A 20,667-nucleotide genomic window follows, 5' to 3' on the forward strand; every position below is an offset into this window, starting at 1 on the left:
CTCCCCGTGTCTGCGTGGCTTTCCTCCGGGAGCTCTGGTTTCCTCCCACAGTCCAAAGACATGCAGGTTAGGTGGATTGGCAATCCTAAATTGTCCCTAGTGTGTGCTTGGTGCGTGGGTGTGTACATGCCCTGTAGTGGGCTGGCGCCTTGCCCGGGGTTTGTTTCCTGCCTTGCACCCTGTGTTGGCTGGGATTGGCTCCAGCAGGCCCTCGCGGGTTGGATAATAGATGGACAGCATTGCAAATCTCATACATTTAGGGAGCCTATCATAAGTGATTTGCACAGATGAAAGAAAAAGAAACTTGGATTTACATTGAAAGTGGCTAAATTAGGTTAGAATTAACAAAAAAGGATGTTAAGCAGGATCTAATATGTCTCACTAAATGATATATACAATCCTTATGTGATGGAAAGAACTGTGCACAACTTAGCATGCAAAGTTTTATATATACACTTTATGCAGCACATATAAAAAGAAACAGTAGGAGGCATGACTGTTTTACTGTGGCTAAACATCAAGTTCAATTCCAGGCCAACGTGCCTTGAATTTAGGACTCTACATACTATATTTACAGTATGTTGGTTTCCTTCCATTTAACTTGAATGGCAACTTTTACACACTGTAATGTACCTGCATCCACCTGTCATTTTGGCTTATTTTTTTTCAAACTGTTAAGCAACTGCAAAAAGGAATGGATAGATACCTAATTTTGTACAACAAACTGGGCCTAAAAATTAATGTACCTTACCTGTTGTGTATTTGCTTTGCTATTTGAACAAAGCAAGAATGGTCTGTCTCCTTCAGAACCTCCTGAGTGAAAGCCACTAGGCCAGCATTCTCCAGCAGTGATTGACGCTCTGTGATTTGACTGGAAAGAGCCTCAGTTTTTCTGTGCCGTGATTCTTCTAGAGACTGAAAAACCATGGCTTGCCTCTCCTCAAGAGCGGTGCTTAGTTCCTGAAAAGCACGAGCAGCCTCATCCTTTGCAGTGGTGCTGTTCATCTGACAGAAAATACAGCATTGGTTGTTTAGCAGTTTAGCCATGGTAACAATGTACAGTAAAAAAGAACTGTTTGCAATATAATTAAATTACAAACCAGACTAATAGTTCATATCAGTTATAAATCTTACCACAAAGGGATAATTTACTTGACCTTTTAGACTTGAGCTTATGAATAAACTCTGAAGTGTCAAACATTTATTCAGAATATTCACCTTGTCATTGGAAAAGTTCTAGCTAATTCTGAATGCAATCTATCCATTTCTGTACTTTTTCTTAATGTAGTGCCAACAGCATGCATAATCATATGCCACTTTACAGGACTAAATAGATAACACTAAATGATCAAATATAACAACCGAACAGTACATTAATGAAAATACAAGAAATACACCCCTGCCATATGACAAGAGGTTTAAAAATGATGATACACAGTATACAGCAGCAAACAAATTAATATAAAGTACAGCTATACTGTGAAACACAATACAAATAAACATAATATGGTAAAATGAAAAACAGTAGAGCTTTCAAGGCTTGTAGAACAAGATGGACAGACCACACCATAATGTTTTTAACGGCAGTCACCAAACTCTTCTAAGAAACTCCCAGATACTCCAAACACAGCCAAGTTATATGGACTCTCTTGCATATCCTGGTTCAGCTAAAGGTTTTCTTCCAGTGAACCATACCTGATACATCATGTGAAGGAGGTACCTGGGGCCATCCTCAGTAGATGCCCAAACAACCTTAACTGGCTCTTCTCTGTCTGGAGAGGCAAGTGGTTGTAATTTTGAGGTTTGCCCTTATTGTTGAATATTGAGCTCCTCACTCATGGAGTGTGAGCTCAGAAGAAAATTACTCTGATACCGTAAATTAGTTTTCACTTTATCAACACACTTTGGAATGATGTTTGCAAAATGTATGCCACAGCACCAACCCATTGGTCAGTCTCACAAGTGCATCTAACCTAAATCTTGAAGAAGAACGTGAAGTACCTGAACTCCTTCACTTGGAACAATTGTGCCCTCCTAAGAAGCAGAGATTGATTCACGCTATTCTGGAGGAGGGCAACAATGTCATATACGCCATTCTTTAACCTTGCCAAGGTAGGGCTTTGTGCTTTTTAGTCCCCTTATCATTAATAACAAATGAATGTTCTGTTTGCACTGATACTGGCAGGGTGGAATTCACTTTAAGGTCCATCTTTCACCAAGCGTGTCTGTTCCAGTACCTTTCCAGGAAGGCAGAATATTGTGATCCCTCGGTAAATGGAACAAATCCTCCTAACCCTCAGTTTTTACACATGCAATTCCCAAATCACTAGTCCTACCTTCTATGCAATATTGAAGTGAGGTGGTAGCTAGAACACCCCTACAGTATCCACAGCTTTCAGATTCATCTATACATATGAAGGAGAGTTGGGATCCGAGAGACTGTGTTTGTATATTTGTGGAGGGATGGAGAGTTAATGCAGGTGGGGGAGTCACGTGATCATCTCCCCTCCCATTCACCTCATTTCATTCACTTCATTTCGCTCCAAGCTGAGCTCCGCAGCTGACACGGTCTTGCAGTTCTTTTTCCTTAGTGTTTAGTCCTCTCTCCTTTACTGATTTATATAAAGGAGAGTTGGGATCTGAGAGACTGTGTTTGTATATTTGTGGAGGGATGGAGAGTTAAGGCAGGTGGGGGAGTCACGTGATCATCTCTCCTCCCATTCACTTCATTTCACTCCAAGCTGAGCTCCGCAGCTGACGCAGTCTTGCCATTCTTTTTCCTTAGTGTTTAGTCCTCTCTCCTTTACTGATTTACTGTTTACTAGACGCAGTTCTTACTGAATAGTATTTTTTCCTTTAGCGTTTCTACTTAGTGTTTCTCAGTGTTTAGTAGACGTGGTGTGCCGTTTCTATTTTTTATGTAGCATGTTCACGAATTACTCAAAGAAAATGTATATATTTTGGCTCCAGGAGGACAAACCAAAAATGTTGTATATAAAGATGCTCTATAAGCCGCATGTAGATACATAATTATTACAACTACAGCGACTGCAGCGAAGCGCACGAGGTCTGCTAGTCCTGTACTAAATTATTGTTTCTGAGGTTCATACAATGACTTGGTCAAGTACTGCAAAAAAATACATATGCAAAAACTAGACCAAAAAAAAAAAACGTTTAAATTGAAGTTATTTTGCTTTTATTTAGCAAAATAAAATCTTCCAATGGGGTAAGCAAAATTTACTAGACAAGAGTTCTTAAAGTAAGCTAAGTAATCAGAAATACAATTTTTTTGAGAAGTCAATAATCCTTAAAAAAAAAAGGAAAACAAGATTTAATTTTATGATATAAATATTTTTCACTTACTTGGATTTTATTTTTTGCAGTGTGGTCATTAGCTTAAAGGCAGGTGTAGATGTTTCATTTAGTTATAAGGACCTTTGCTTAGAAAGAAATTTAATAATTCGAAAATCTGTAACAGTTTAATATGAATATTGCAGTAGGTGTTAGCATTTATTAACTAACACATGACAGCTTTATTACAGTAATCAAACCTGCTTATATTCTTTTTTCTCACCTCATTCTGTTTGACAAGATCCTCCAATTGTTTAATCTGCAACTGAATTGTCTCTTGGTTGGCAAGGATGTAGCTGATTCCTTTTGTCAGCTTGTCCTGGAAGGAGAAGAAAGCTAAGAAATCCAATATTTTTTTAACAAACAATAATATGTTACACATGATTTTGGACTTGTTTGGCAGCCTTAAATCTTGATACAGTGTAAATTATGTGCAGTGTGTTAAAATCTTAGAAAAGCATTCCTCCAATAAGCTGTGATGGATCATTCATCTGTAAAAAAATACATATATATTTTTTTAATAATACTGAGTTGAGCTCTCCATGAAGGATTACGGTAACATCAAACAATGGGAGGCAGATCCTTTTAATAGCATTGTAAAGGTTTTTATGAGACTACTCCGTTAACCTCAACAAGCCTTATCAATCCTTATACACTTAACTTAAAAAATACTATCAGGGAGAGATATGAAGGTCTCCAAACTACTGCTATTTATTATAATTCTTGGTAACTAAGTCTGCATATTTATGATTCTTTTTAAAGACAGCCTTTCTTATGTTAGTGTGTAATTTATTCTTAACCAGCTTCTGTCAATGTCTCAGTGTTCGTCTTAAGGAACTCAGTAAGTTTCAGGGGCACTTTATTAAGTTCACTGTCTCATTAACATAAATAATCAGTCAATCAAACAGTTAATTGTGGCTGCGACTCATAGCAGGAGCATGAAATCAAGATTTTTCTTTTGATCGTCAGTGCCAGACTTGGTAGTTGAAGCCTTTTTAACAGTGGAATGCACCAGCATTCTCGGACACTCTGCATCTCTGCAGATATACTGTCTTGTGGACCCCTAAATGCACAATGCGGTGGGTGAGCTATAGCAGCAGAAGTCCAGCCCTGATTCCACTCCTGTCAGCTAATAAAAGGAAGATAAGGCTACAGTGCTCAAGTGATCACCAAAGCTGGACAAAAGAAAATGAAAACACTATTGTTTGGTCTGACAATTCACAATTTGTGCTATGCCAGGCAGATATTAAGTTCAAAATTTGACTAAAACAGATGAATCCGTAGATCCTTTCTGCCTTGTATTGACAGTACAGGTTTATGTTGAGGGAGTAATGATGTGAAGTATGTTGTCTTTGTAGATTTGGCCTCTTAATACCAAATTAGTGTCATTTGAATCCAGGAGTATATTTAAACAGTGTTGCTGACCATTTTCAGCCCATTGTGGCCACAGTGTATTGTTTTTCATCTGGATACATCCAGCAGAATAGTGTGCCTTGACATAAGCTATTAATAATCATATGCTGGTTCCATTAGTGTGACAGTCACTTTAGTTTAATCCAATGGCATGTACAGTACAAACTGCAGTTCTCTCTCAGATAGACCACATTTGGAATTAGATGGAAAGGGAAGTTTACAACATAAATGTGTAGCTGAAAAATCTACAGAAAATCTGTTATGCTATCAGGTTCAGACGAATCAAAATCTCTAATAAATGCTTCCAGCATCTTGCTGAATTCACGGTATTCTGGTTTGTGCATAGCTATATAATCACTAGGTACACAGTATGTTATCAGGTTCAAGAAATCCATCCATCCATTATCCAACCAGCTATATCCTAACTACAGGGTCACGGGGGTCTGCTGGAGCCAATCCCAGCAAACAAACCCCGGGCAGGGCGCCAGCCCACCACAGGGCACACACCAAGGACAATTTAGGATCGCCAGTTCACCTAACCTGCATGTCTTTGGACTGTGGGAGGAAACCAGAGCACCCAGAGAAAACCCACGCAGACATAGAGAGAACATGCAAACTCAACACGGGGAGGACCCGGGAAGCGAACCCAGGTCTCCTAACTGCGAGGCAGCAGCACTACCCACTGCGCCACCGTGCCGCCCGGTTCAAGAAATGTATTTGATATTTCACTTTTCTATTCTAGCACACTCTCTCTGTAATCTACAAATATACCCCTGAATATATGTGAGGTTTCATCACTTCTTCATAGACATGACTCATGAATTGAGTCCATTTGCTAGTTCCTCAGCTGTATATGTTGTTTAAGTTGTACTGTTATTTATCCACTTGGCCACCTCTTTTTCTACTCTCTTCTTGTTAAAGCAGTAACGAGAAGTCAAGGTAAATGACACCTTTTATTGGGTAACTGAAAAGATTACAATATTCAAGTTTTCAAGGCAACTTGGGCCCCTTCATCCATAATGGCTAACAGGGTACAACACCCTCGTTAAAGCACTGAAAGAATTCCTTAGGTTTACAAGCAGGTGAGGAGTCATGGGGTTTATTTAAAAGTGTATTTCATATACAACATGAGAAGTTCATCTCAAAATGCAGTAGCATCAGGGAAATTAAAGGAACTTCTAAGTGGCTGGGAAAAATTTGCAGAAAGTTTATAAATAAATCAAACATATCAGTGGCAGTGCTAACCATAAGGCATATGAGCACAAATAGCAATGGTTAAAAGGATATTAGAAATATTATCTACTTATTCCTTTTGCAGTTTTTGTTCTATACATGATGTCTTATTGATGATCATTAGGCAGAATGATTTATCCAATGAGTGAAAAATACTGTCAAATGAAATGGATTCAACAAATTTTTCCTCTTCAGAAATATTGCACTTAGCCTGAAACTGACCATAACCTGTGCCACAAGAGGCAGACCTGAAAAATGACTTGGGAAGCAGTGTTTCCACTGTGTCAGCTTTCTGTGCTTGGCCTTTGCTTGCTAGTACGTTAAAATAAATACTGCAGAGCCCACGAATCTAAGGGAGGAACTAAAACAAGTGACAGTATAGCAGTGATCATTTTTTATTAATATATTTCTTTCTTCAAATTGGTGTGTGGCTCTCTCTTAAAATATCTATTATACTTGTGCATAATAATATGTTCATTAATTAACTCTTATACGATTACGATATACGATATTTCACAGTAAGCATCATTATAAGGCACTCAAAAGGTAAAACTGTAATTATAGAAAGTAAACAACATACCACAATATGAATTTACTGTTTTGACAATTTATTACCATTCTGTCTACTAATAGTATGGCTAGTGAACAATAAAATAACCCTCATAAGCATAAATATTTACAAGACCTATAAATAATATCCATAAGGAGTGGCAACTAATCTACAGTATGTCACATTATCTCATTTAATGCAAAATGCAAAAATTCCCAAGAATGTGTACATTATCTGCAGTCATTCCTGAGCAGATGGAGTGCTACTGCTGCATAAAGTGACGGAAAGCAGCCCTCTACCACCTGACACAGTGTATTGCAGGCATTCTCCAGTGCTTCAACTGCACACACAAACAGATAAAACACATTTTAATTACACTGAGATACTAAAGGGCTACATCACAATGTCAGACACACACTGATGAATGCTAAACAAATGAAATGGTTTTCAGTGTGGAGACCTACAGAATTTCATTTAATTAAGTTTTAAATATATAAATCATTCTTTCAAAGTTAGAAACCATTAATGCAACACTAATTGCTAACACTAGCCTAGTGCCATTCTAATTCCATAAGTACCTTGAGTGCTTGATATGCATTAGCAACAGGGGAGATTTTGTGCCCAGTGTGAATTCGACGCAGTTTACAAAGCGGGCAGACGAGCTTCTGACACGTCTTGCAGTAGAATGAGACCTTTTCCTGGTCATGCTCAGGGCACATCAGTACCTGTGTGGCAAATGCAAGAGAAACACAATATGAATCAAGTGAAATTAGAACTATTTTTGTGTTTCTAATTGAATGTATCAGGGACTGCTCTGAACTAAAACTTAAACTGAAAAGCACATTATTTATACTTTCAAAGACAACAATTATTTTGACAAGCAAATGTCTTGCATACAATTCTAGATTTTTCTTCAATTGATTTCTAGGAAACCCACGCAGTGGGATTGACTCCAGCAGACCCCTGTGACCCTGTAGTTAGGATATTGCGGGTTGGATAATGGATGGATGAATGGATGATTTCTAGGAGCTACTGTAGTTCCTTCTGATGTCTATGCCACAACACGTATCTTTTTGATTCCAGTCATTACCTTGTATAATTACTGAATAAATGAAAGCATAGATAGATCGATCGATAGATAGATATGAAAGGCATTATATAATAGATACATAGATAGATAATGAAAGGTACTATATAAGACAAATAGACAGATAGATATGAAAGGAACTATATACGATAGATAATGAAAGGCACTATATACAACAGATAGATATAAAAGGCACTATATAAGATTGATAGGGAGATAGATATTAAAGGCACTATATAAGATAGATAGATAGATAATGAAAGGCACTATATAAGACAGATAAATAGATTGTCCCATAGTTGAGCCTACCCTTTATTTTAGCTTGATTTGGTGGGCTGTTTTGAAGTGATGTTACCAGCCTGGCACACCACAGAGTAGACAATTGCCATCACAGTTATAGAAGATGTGAAGGATGTGACTACCCACATTAAAGGAATGTATTTTCTTAAGAAAAAAGAGCATGCTCTGTCCTTTCCTATATAGTTCCTCTGTGTTATGAGACCCAGCCCAACCTGTCATTAATGTGGTCTCCCAAGTACTTGTAAGAGTGGACCACCTCTACATCCACACCCTAAATAGTAACTGGACATAGAGGCACTTTGATGCAGTGAGGGTCAATAACTAGTTGTTTAGTTTTGCTGATGTTTAGTTGCAGACAATTCTCTTTGCACAAAGAAACAACGTTCTCTCCCTGGCTCCCATACTCTGTCTCATCTCCCTTATCAATACAGCAATAGTGATTAGTTCAGAAAAAGCATATAATTTTTGCTATGTATGTGATATGCTGAAAGTAGAATGAGGTATAAACTGAATGTTGTTTATTAAGAGGTACAGGAAAGCATCAGGCAAAATGAAAAAAAAACTGGCATAACACATTTAAAGATCCACAAATGTCTTTTGATGGAGAAGTATGATAAGTAAGTAGCTAGCATTAAGAACATTGAGCTTAAATGAAAGATCGGTGTCTTGAGAGATACTGATTTATGGAGATGCATTAACAGTAGTCGGGACAAGTACTGGGGAAAGGGAAAGTTTTCAGGTGAGGACGGCGCATATCCAATTCTCTACTTTTGAAAAATTGATGGAGGTGATAACTAGAGACTACCTGATGGCCACTAACCAGAATTAAAGGAAAGGATACTGAAATGGAAAGCTTTTATTAAAGGAAAAAGTCAGAAACTCAAAACAGAAAATATTACAGTGACAGTTGCTATAAAAAGGTCAGGAGGGATAGAAAATGTTGTGCTGCAGTGCTACTTTTGTGATCATTAAAACCAGCGAGCATTGCCAGATGTTGATGTAATAACTGTAAACTAACATATTAGCATTAGAGTTTTCCTGAATAATGTAGAAGTGTTCTGCTACTTAGGAGACATTATGAACAAACCTAGACATGAAGACTGCAGCAGTAGTTGGGTGAAGATGTGGATGGAAAAAGTCATAAAAGCCCTCATTCTGAAATCTAAAGCAGCCTATCTGGAAATGAAGAGACAACTCTGTGAGATCTGTATGAAGAATTCGATGGTGAAAGGAGTGAAGTTTGCCCACTAAAGGAGATCATAAACCAAAGCTGGAAAGGAGATGGGAATGATCTGGTGGTTTTTAAGACTTTGATTGAGAGATACAAGGGAGTGAGTTCAGAGTTTAGAGAAGGCATTGATGTTGAGATGATTAATCATTTTGAAGAGGATAACCTAGACCAGGGGTGCCCAGTTTTTTGGCTTGCGAGCTACTTTTAAAATGACCAGGTTGACATGATCTACCTACATTAAAAATAATATATATATATGTATATATATATATATATATATATATATATATATATATATATATATATATATATATATATATATATATATATATATATATATATATATATATATATATATATATATATATATATGTATATATATATATATATATATATATATATATATATATATATATATATATATATATATATATATATATATATATATATATATATATATATATATATATATATATATATATATATATATATATATATATATATATATATATATATATATATATATATATATATATATATATATATATATATATATATATATATATATATATATATATATATATATATATATATATATATATATATATATATATATATATATATATATATATATATATATATATATATATATACACTGAGTATACTTTATACATAAAATATATGTTGTTGCCGTACCTTGCATAACTGAATAACCTTTATGGCACAATAACAATTCAATACATTTATGGTCACTACAGTATTTGGATTTAATAATCGTCATGTGGGAAAAGGCTGACTAGCATAAATAAGTAGAGCCGAATAATGCAGTCAAGGAGCTTTTGAATTCAGCCGAGTGAAAAATGACGGCTGTCCGATTAACTGCAATTTTAGTTCCCTCTCCTTTCTCTTTCTCAGATCACTTTTCAGAACGAAGTCAGTTTCATAGTTTTTATGAGCAGTTCGAAAAAGGCCTTTCCAGATTTTCCTTCTTTGGAATAGCAATGACAGATTGACAGATCAGACAAACGCACTTCGATTATGACATTATGAGAGAAAAAAATCCTCTTCCAATTCCACGTCCAGCCCATACCCACCCCAAACATTTTTTTTTTAAATCCCTTCTTTAGTCGATATAAATTTGAAGGTTAACTAGATCACAGCCGGAGTTTTGTAGTAGCTCTCGCTTTTGATCGTGTGTGCGGGCTGACCAGTGTGTTAGAAGAAAGGAGATCTCAGACTGGCCTCCCTGTATGTCAATCAAGTGGAAAATGCCATAGGGAGGATATATGATAGACTAACATTAAAAACACTTTTTTTTTTGAATGCAGTGCGATCTACCGGTCGATCACGATCGATGCATTGGGCACCCCTGACCTAGACTGTTGTGGCTTTTGAGTGGGATACGATAGTTAGTGAATGACTGCTTGAATCATGAGAGAGGTGGAGGAGAAGAAGCCATGATGGAAAAGGTGAGGAAAAAAATTGTGGTAAATGACATAAAAAGAATGGGTCTTACTCTTAAGAATGTTTAGAAAGTGAAGGAAGGGAACCTGATGGCAGTGGGTAACCGGGAATTAACCCATACAATAATTTTTGAATGAGTTATTGTTGTTAACATAATTGTAATGCATTCAACACAGTTAAGTCAAGAGTTTATTGTAGCTGGTTAATCCTATACTGTATAGAGTAAACCACTGCTTGATTTTACACCTCAGTCTTCCTAAAGATTATTAGTACAACTGAATATCCATTCTAGTGTACTATTAAAATTGCTGCTAAACTAAATACATATCAGCAAAAAGAAATATAGTTAGTATCGTATACTGGCACTGGAGACATAAATAATAGTGGCATAATACTGATATAAAGTTTTATTTGTACCTTACAGATGGCTATGGTGCTTGAAACTGTTTGGTTTGCCATTGAGAATATTAAAGTAAGTCACCTAAATTCTCTTATAACAAAGTGGTCATAGGATTACCAGATGTTCTATACATACCTTGGGCCTGAATGAAACAGTGGGCCCGCCATACTCATGCTGTGCCCTTGGGGTTCCCCATGGATGGTACAATTTAAAGCATTCATTGCAGAAACTAGCCCGACAGTCGATGCATCCTTTGGTGGCTTCTTGTGATGTAGGTGGCTTGCAAAACTGACACATCAGTGCAGGGGACCCAAGGCTGATTGTGTGGCGATATCGTTCTACAATTCGTTCCAAAGTCAGATTGCGCAAGCAGTCCATTAGACCACGTTCTCCCAAATCAATATCATGCTGGCATAATGGGCATGGGAACAGTATAGAAGGAGGTGGGCCTTCTCTGCGTCTGCGACCAGGATATGTGCCATAACCTGTATGGGTAAATGAAAAATGTAGTAATTATGAAATACAAACACTAAGAAAAATGCTATTGCTACTGTACATCATAGCATAGTTTATCCTAATGGAGCAGCTAAACTAGTAAAGAATGAAAAAATTGATTGAATTACCTGATCGAACAACTCGGTCAAGTCTTTCAGTTCTTGGAAGCGGCCTTCGCCCTTGTCTTGGACTGCGAGTGTTGGGGGAAGAGACAGGTGATGAAGGCTCAGAGATAACAGGGTCTGGCACTTGATATCCATGTTGCACCAACACTTCACTGGCACAAAGAAGGCAGACATTGTGAAGGCAAGGGAGAATGATAGGTTGTTTCACAATCTCCCTGCACACTGGGCACAACAGTTCTCTTTCCATACTCTTCATGTTGGACTGCAAGAGAGACAGTTTAAAAAAAAAAAAAAAGTAAGCACAAACAGGCTTCCTTCTCAGATCAGTACAATTTCCATTGTCTTCATATGGAAACCATCCTTCTTTATCCTTTCTGCAGCATTACAGGCTTTACATCACCAAATATCAATCCAATCAAGGCTTTTCAGAATTATTTATCAAGTATGCTCATTTAAAAGACACCTAAGTGGCCTCATGCCAGCATGGATTTTTTTTAACAATGTGGCACACTAAACATATTAACAGCACCTAAAATAACAGGGTACTATATAAACTTAACTAACAAGTTACTTACAGTATAAGCTTCCTGTGAAACATTTAAATCAAGTATTTACAAAAATGTTTAGTAATCTAGATACTAAAGAAAACAACAATAAATTCTTTTGTATTTCCCTTTTACTTATTATTTATGAAATTCTGTTTAGGCTATGACCATGATCCTCATGTGCTAATTGGCCCCAGCTGGTTTATGTGATAGCATCTGTGATTAAGTTATAATTTAATCCTTAAAATGAATCATACAAACTTTGTCACTTTTCAAGTAGCAGATCTTATAAATACATTTAGCCTTACCATCTGCAGAAACACATTTCTGTGCATTTGCTCCTCAGTGTCAGCTGACTACAACTTGGAACAGTTTACTCGTAGATGATGTTTTGGCCTTATCATTATATTATTATCAGCTAGAATAGCTATGAGCCAAAGTTTTAATTTCTGAGCACAAGATTCTAAAGTGTTATTGTCATGTGACCTGTGAGGTTAAATCAAGAAATTACCTGTTAAGCAAGGTGTCAAGTTTAGTGGGTAGCTGAGCCTATTTGTTTATTCATTCATTTGTCCTCTTAGCTCTTCTGCCTTTCTTTTGGTTCCTTGGATTATTGCATTGATGTCACTTTTTATTAGGCAAATTGCATTACTGCAAGATGGGGATTTCCTGAGACACCACGTCAACACGAGCTTTTCTACACAAGTACGCTTTTGGAGAGCATTGACTAGCTCAACACTTTTTGTCTGATTATTACTTTGCTTCTCACCATGATCCTTCATTCTGTGTGCTGTTGAGGATTTGATGGTCTCTTTTTTTGTTTTCTGCAGAGAAGCTTGCTATGACAGACATGTGTCCATTTCTATAGGTCTTATCAGGTGAAATAAGGTCTTGTGAAATCATGCTTAGACTGTGTTTTTGTTTTGTGTTTTTAGGAATACAGTATAGGGTTTGAAAGTTTAACTGAAGTTACAACAACCACCATGCTTGCTAAATGCGTCTCCCTGCCTCATCTCCTCAAGTACTATTTCTTTGTTAATGGTAAAAATAGTTTTTGACATATTGTGGAATGACACAAAGTCAGAACTTTCTAGGAACTGTTCAAAATACAGTAGAAGAAAAAAACAACAAAAAAACTAAATTAAAAAATGACATAAAAGAACATCTTGCTACTATATTGGAACTTAGTCTTCAAAATATGTTAAGTATATCTTTATTTTCTTTTTCATTTTGAGAAGACTCTTTCAGTGTCTGATAAATATCTCATGGGACAGTCAAGGCTGATCCAATAGTTGAATCTGTGACTAATGGTGAGACCATCATTGTCTCAAATTAAGTAGCTTATGAAAAAGCCATCCCTCAAATGGCCTCAAAGGGTGTGAAAATCAGAAATACAAAATTAGCATGTGTAAAAATGATCACAAATCAGTGAGGAGGTATAGAAATCCTAAATTATGAGAAATAATGATAATAGTGTATTTTATTTTATTGTATTAAAATCAGAAAACATTCCATACATACAAGTCAAGTTTAACAAAACTGGTTTGAAACAAATCGACCCCCACCCATGAGAAAGAGAGCTAGGTCAGCAGAGTAGCACTTAAATAATAGTAAAACTATGTAAAAATAGATAGAGAGATAGAAGAGAAAAAGAGGGGAGAGAATCCACTTCCTCAATGTAAATGCTTATTCTTAACTGTTATTTATCAGATTCTGCCAGGTTTTGAAAAAGTTTTGTACAGATCCTCTTAGTGAGAATTAGATTTGTTCCAATTTTAGATAACATATAACATCAGTTATCCACTGACTTAAAAAAGGTGAGTTAGGATTCTTCTAGTACACCAAGCACAGCTGTTAGTGGACTAGGAGAGATTGTGACACCAAGGCTATCTGAAAGGCATTTAAAGAATTTTGTCCAAAATGATGTTAATTTGGTACACGCCCAAAACATACGGCCCATTGAGGCTGGAACTTGATTGCAGCATTCGTAGGCTGGATCTTGCCTTGAAATCATCTTGGACAATTTTAAATGAGAGAGATGCGCTCGATATCTAATTTTAAGTTGAATAATTGTATGCTTTTCTCGAGGGAATTCTGTATATTGCTACCTTCCATTCCTTTTCTGAGATGTTGAGGGCAAGATCCTTTTCCCACTGACCTCTGGGATCTTTGAAAGGGAGGGACTTTAAAATGTTTTTATATATTACGAAAATGCTGTTTGAGACCTCAAGACTGATCAAAATTTCTTCTGGTATAGAGGTAGATGGGAGGTGAGGGAAATTGGGTAGGTTTTGTTTAACAAAGTTTCTAATTTGAAGGTAGTGAAAGAAATGCTGGAAAGTTAAATCTGGAGTGCAATTGTTCATAGGATGCGAAGACGTTATCTATGTGCAGATCTCTAAGCGAAAGTTTTCCGGACATTAAAAACTGTGTACATTTGAGAGGGTGGAAAAAGTTGGTTATTGTGCAGAGGAGCCACAGATAAAAGCTTCTCTGTCTTAAAATGCTTCCTACATTGGTTCCATATTCTGAGTGACTGAAGCACTATTGGGTTGTTAGTATATTGGTGATGACTTATTACTTATTGGGGTATTGTGTCTGCTCACCTACTTGTGTCAATGCCCAGGTTTTTAAAGCTTGTATATTCACTGCCCATTAATAAAATTGAAAGTTAGGTAAAGCCATGCAACCTTCTTCCTTAGATCTTTGTAGGGTCACCTTTTGGATACATTGATGTTTTGAACTCCAAATAAATGAGGTTATGGTTGAATCTAATTTCTTTAAGAATGTTTTAATTGATGTATATTGGAATGTTTTGAAATAGATAAAGAAGCCTAGGAAGGATATTCATCTTGACAATGTTAATTCTTCCAGCTAAAGTGAGATGATGGGTAGATCATCTATGCAAGTCTTGCTTAATTTTTTCCATGCAGACAGCAAAGTTTTTTTGATAAAGAGCTTTATATTTACCCCTAGATATTTAAACTGATCTGCGATGCTAAAAGGTAAAGTGTCCAGTCTCATTTTGTGTGCTTGACAATTCACTGTTCAAATTAATTCTGAGACCAGAAATCTTTTGAAATTCTGTAAGTGCTGTTAGGATCAGATTTTTGTGGATCAGATATATACGGTACCATATCATCTGCATATAGAGAAATTTTCTGTTTATGTCCTTCTCTGATAATCCCCTTTATCTCATAAGCATTTCAACAGTGAGCCTCCAGTGGCTCAATGGCGATTGCAAACAGCAGTGGTGTCAAGGGACATCCTTGTCTAGTACCCTGTTCTAGTGTGAAGTAGTCTGAATTAATATCCTTCTATATAAAAGCGGTCGGGATTGTCCTTCCGTCCCGTGAGTGCTACGCAGGCCCGGAGTTTCACACACGCCCTGTCCATTTTGCAATGCAGGATGGGATTTGTAGTTTCGTTTTTCCAGGTAAAAGATGATTTTCTACTCCAGACTGTGTGATATCTTCTTCTTCTTTCTTACTATATAAAAGCGGTCAGGATTCTTCTTCCGTCCCGTGAGTGGAAAGCGTAGCAGTATTCCGCTTATCACAGACTTACTACTTGCAGCTTGCGGTACGGCGGCGACATGATGTGAGCAGAGTTCTGGTGCTCCCATCGTTCCCTTGCTTTTGTGCGCGATGTGCTGGAAAAATAGACAAAATTATGTCTCTGGAAATAATTAATGTTGATGGAGTACAAATGCCTCACCGTGCAGTAAATATCAGGGGGGTTCAAAAGGGCGACCTCAATATAGAAAAAGTTTAAATTTCATCACATAAATAACAGAAACTACGAGTATTAAAGTAATACCGCTCAAATGCAATATAACGAAATTAATGAGTTTGTATAAAATATCAAATTGATCTACATATTGAATTGCCTTAAGAAGTGGTCAACTTAAAAGTCGGTCGCCTTAAAAGGCGAGTGAGCCTAGTTGTTAATACAAACTGAAGCTTCTGGCTAGGTATACAGTAGTTTGATTCATGCACAGATGTTTGGGCCAAACCCAGATATCTCCAATATGGTGAGAAGGTAGTTCCATTTAACCATATCAAATGCATTTTTTCTGCATCCTCCCTGGCCATTGGACCTTACTTTTATTCTATGTTAATTAGTGTTCCCTAATTTTAATTATTTATTTTGTCTTTTTTCTCTTTCTTCATCATGTAAAGCACTTTGAGCAACATTCTTTGTATGAAAATGTGCTATAGAAATAAATGTTATTGTTGTTGAGGTGTTTGACTTTGTGGGTGAATATATCACATTAAACAGGCGTCGAAGATTGGAAGCTAAGTGTTTGCCTTTAATAAATCCAGTTTGGTCTTGTGATATTACTGAAGGAAGCACTTTCTCAATCCTTCTAGCTCAGACTTTAGAAAGTATCTTTACATCATTATTCAACAGTGAGATTGGTCTGTATGATGCACATTGTAATAAGTCCTTATTTTGCAGGACAGTAATTAGAGCTTGACGAAAAGTTTGAGGTAGAATTTTATTGTCTTTAGCTTCTGTAAATGTTGCCAATAAAAAGGAAGCTAGCTTAATTGAGAATTTTTTATAACATTATTTAGGGTAGCGATCAGGGCCAGCTGATTTCCCACTCTGAAGTGTGTTTATAGCATCTACTAATTCTAATAGTGCCAGAGGTTTACCCAATTCTTCTGCACTGAGAATATCTAATGTTGGTATCTGTAATGTATCCAGAAATGCTTTAGGTTGTGTCTTGTCTTCTTTAAGCTCAGAAGAATATAAGCACTTATAGTAGTCTCTAAATGTGTGCATTATTTTTTTGTGATCAATGATTTTGTCTCCGTTTGTGCTGGTAATTGCTGAGATTGCATTGCAAGCTTCCTGCTTATGAATTTGTTGAGCTAAAATTTTATTAGCTTTCTCTCCATGTTCATAGTAATGATGTCTTGATTTAAAAATGAGTTGCTCTGTTTCTTTAGTTGTCAAGAGGTTGAGTTATGAATGCAGAGCCTGTCTTTTCCTATGAAGTGCTTGATTTGGACACCTGGAATGTTCTCAAGCAGCACAGATATCACACAAAATCAGTTTTGAAGTCTATCATTGTCTGAAAATAAAGTAGCTTATGAAAAAGCCATCCCTCAAATGGCCTCAAAAGGTGTGAAAGTCAGAAATACAAAATTAGCATATGTAAAAATGATCACAAATGAGTGAGGAGGTACAGAATAATGATAATGTATTTTTTTGTGTTGCATTACTTTCTCTTCTTGTTTCTGACACTGGCACAGCTACAAGGCAGCGAGGGACAAGAACGCTCTTTGCTCTCTTCCTCAATGGGAGAGTCACTTGCCATTTGGGTACTCCTGGCACCATTATCAAAACAAAGTACCTGATGTTGTGAGGACATACTGAGGAATACTAAATAACTCATAACCCTTCTTGAGTCAAGCCAGATGTGTATGGACTCTTTGGTGTCATTATTGATAGAGATACACCAAGTGTCACAGAAAAGTGATTATTTACACTCTGCAGAAATTACTGCAGATTCACGATTCTATTAGGACTCAGCATCTAGAATATTGTTTTTGGCTTTCTTGATTGTTGTCTAATTTAACATATTTGTTTTGCATGCAGAAAAAAAACTATTTTAGAGAAATAATAAAGTAAAAGTGATTACAATTGACTTCAGAGATGTCATAAAAACTGTAGTGGCAAATACAAAGAGGGTCAAATCATAAAACAAAAATAAAAGACTGGGGAAGGACTGGTTTGGACATTTTGGGCAAACTGCTTACTCACAAAGAGGATTCTAATGATTTGGAAAATTCTCTCGAGCAAGTGGATGGGAAAGAAGGATGAAAAAACCCAAAAAAGTGCATTTACTTGTGGTGGACAAAAGCCAGTGGCAGTCAGATACAGCTGAGGCAGAATTGACTGTGAATCAATTTGTAAGGCCAAGTCATGAATATTGGAAAAGCAACAAGTGATATATGGGATAGACTCTTGAAATGGGTATATTTTATTAACACAACAAGAGGCATTTATTGACCTATCTGCACTTGTGATGAGTGGTTATAAGATTAATATAAACATTCATCCACTGTTTCCACTGAATCAAGAACCAGTACCGGAAAACAGTGCAATCTCCAACTCAAATGGGATCCTGGAACGGTGAAGCAACATGCCATGCCCCGGTATCATTAATTAACCTAACACACACACACACACACACCCTTGGGGATCGGAGGAGAAAATCAGAGTACCTGGAGAAAAATGTGCAAGACATGGGGAGAATGTGCTAACTCCATAAAAACAACAACCGGAGCACAAGATTCTGATTTTGATATTGGATCAATGGAGACAGCAAAAATAGACAGAAATAGATTTATATATGTTTATAGTATTTTTTTTCTTCTGCTCTCAGAGCCCCTGAATACATTACACAAGTATTAACCCAGCTATTAGGACAGATCTTCTTTAATAATATATAACTAAGTAACATGTTCGCTAAATAAAGTAGAGTATTCAGTAAATTACTACAACAGATAAGACTACTGACAATCAATTTCTAATATATATAAATTGTAAAATGTATTCTATATAGTTCCTAAAAGCTGTATCAGCATCAGATTTGAAAATGAAATGTTAATTAACCACTAATACAAAAGAGTCAAAACAAAGATAGCTCTGAAATGGAAAGATTTTTCAAATGTTAAACAACTGAAAATATTATAACACTGTCCATTAGCCTTGTAAAACACAAACTTCTTATGAAATTCTTTCTCTTTATCCTCACTAGTATTTTACTTTTGCATAACTTCATAAAAGTTAGCATAAAAATAATATTTTGAAATTGTGACTGTGGCTTTTTTGTATTAGAAATTCAATGCAAAAATGATTTTGTGCTAGCACAGAGTAACGTAATTATTCTGATTAAGGAATCCCTGATGATAAAGTTAAGATGAATGCCACTTGATTTTTAGTTATATAAATTCCAAAGTTTAAAATTCAGAATAAATCATATAAACTTCATTGTATAGAGAGTTTAGATTTATTTTATGGAATCCTGCCAGGCTGGGCAATGTCTAGAATTTTAGACTTTACATTTTAGAGGAGAAAAATAAATCCAGTAAATATGGCATTTGGCAGAAGGGACATCATTTAATAGACACTCAACTGGGAGTAAGCTGAACAGGAGAAGATGACTGTTTATTAGATGGGACTTTGGTGACTGGAGAGTGCTTCCTTTTGGTTTTCTTTTTCCTCTGGGAGTGTGTGCCCCACTTTCTGCCCCACTTTCATTTATACACAGAGTGAAGAAGGGCTAATTTTTGACTTAAAACGTAGACACAGAAATCCCTAAGGAGTCCAAAGGTGGAAATCATGGACTGTGCATACTGTATATTTTCTACCTCTTCAGAAGGAAAGATGGATTCCACATTTTCATTGCTGTTTCCCAGCATTAGGAAATGTCTGTGACAGAAAGCTGCACTTTTAATTATTTTGTTGATGAGCGTCAACTGGTTTATAATGCAAGTCAGCTCTGACTGTTGTCAGTCGAATGCTAAAATCTCTACAACAAGCCTTTCAAGCCAAATTATTTACCATAGTAAATTTAAAAGAAGTCAATAAGATTACTAAACCATATAATTATAGACGATCACTTTAACAATACATTACGTTTTCATCTAGTTACTGCTTTAGTCTACTGTCACAGCTTCAATTGTGCAGAAGGGCAGACATGTTTTGTTGCGGGTGTGGTTTCTGAACTCCTCTCCAGAAGAACATGCAATGATGATGTTTTGAAAATTGGAACGTACAGTGCCAAGCTCTGATCACTCTGAAGCAGAAATGGACAACTAAAAAATGAAATTATGTTGTTACTGATACTTTGGCTGCATTTATTCCAATTTAATTCTCACGTGGGATGACCTCTCTGAGAATTTTACTTATTATTATTATTTTGCTGGTGCCATTGTCCAAGGTGACTTACAACATTTAAGATACAATTGGTTGCATTTCTTTTGTTTTTCCAAATGGAGCACAGGCAAACAAAGTGACGTGCTCATGGTCACACAGTGTCAGCAGTGGGATTTGAACCCACAACCTCTGGGTATGAAGTTTTAGGTCCAAAGCCTAAACCAGTGCACCAGATATACAAGGAGTTCATATGTGTTTTCCTGTCTCCTGATCTGTGAAAACTGCTTTACTACAAGATGTACTTTTAAAGGCTTCAGTTTCTTTTGAATTCTGTTGACAAGCTCTTCATCAATCAAAACCACCTTGAATGAAAATGCAATTTCTAGGAAAAAACATCCTCAATTTCCACTTAACCAGATAATTCCTTTTTACATAGTATCCGTCCATATAAAATTACTGCTAATTTGGGTGAACTGTTATATTACTTTAAAGAAACAGTTTTCTACCTCATTATAAACACTAATAAAAAGCCTGTTTTTTTCCAAGAGAAAATATTAAATTATTAATTGCCAGAAGA

General features: G+C 36.3%; 1 protein-coding gene across 3 annotated transcripts in view; it reads right to left on the reverse strand.

Annotated features, from left to right (window-relative positions):
• Positions 1 to 20,667, reverse strand: part of trim46a (tripartite motif containing 46a) — a 64,312-nt gene that overhangs the window by 13,828 nt on the left and 29,817 nt on the right. For all 3 annotated transcript variants that reach the window (XM_039751971.1, XM_039751972.1, XM_039751975.1), the window contains exons 2-6: positions 11,653 to 11,911; positions 11,165 to 11,514; positions 7,126 to 7,272; positions 3,575 to 3,670; positions 752 to 1,005 (exon numbers count right to left, since the gene is read on the reverse strand). In XM_039751971.1, coding sequence (XP_039607905.1) covers positions 752 to 1,005; positions 3,575 to 3,670; positions 7,126 to 7,272; positions 11,165 to 11,514; positions 11,653 to 11,911 — 1,106 coding nt within the window. The remainder of the gene's footprint in view (positions 1 to 751; positions 1,006 to 3,574; positions 3,671 to 7,125; positions 7,273 to 11,164; positions 11,515 to 11,652; positions 11,912 to 20,667) is intronic.

This window comes from Polypterus senegalus, chromosome 1 (genome assembly GCF_016835505.1).
Source record: "Polypterus senegalus isolate Bchr_013 chromosome 1, ASM1683550v1, whole genome shotgun sequence".
Classification (NCBI taxonomy): Eukaryota; Metazoa; Chordata; class Cladistia; order Polypteriformes; family Polypteridae; genus Polypterus; species Polypterus senegalus.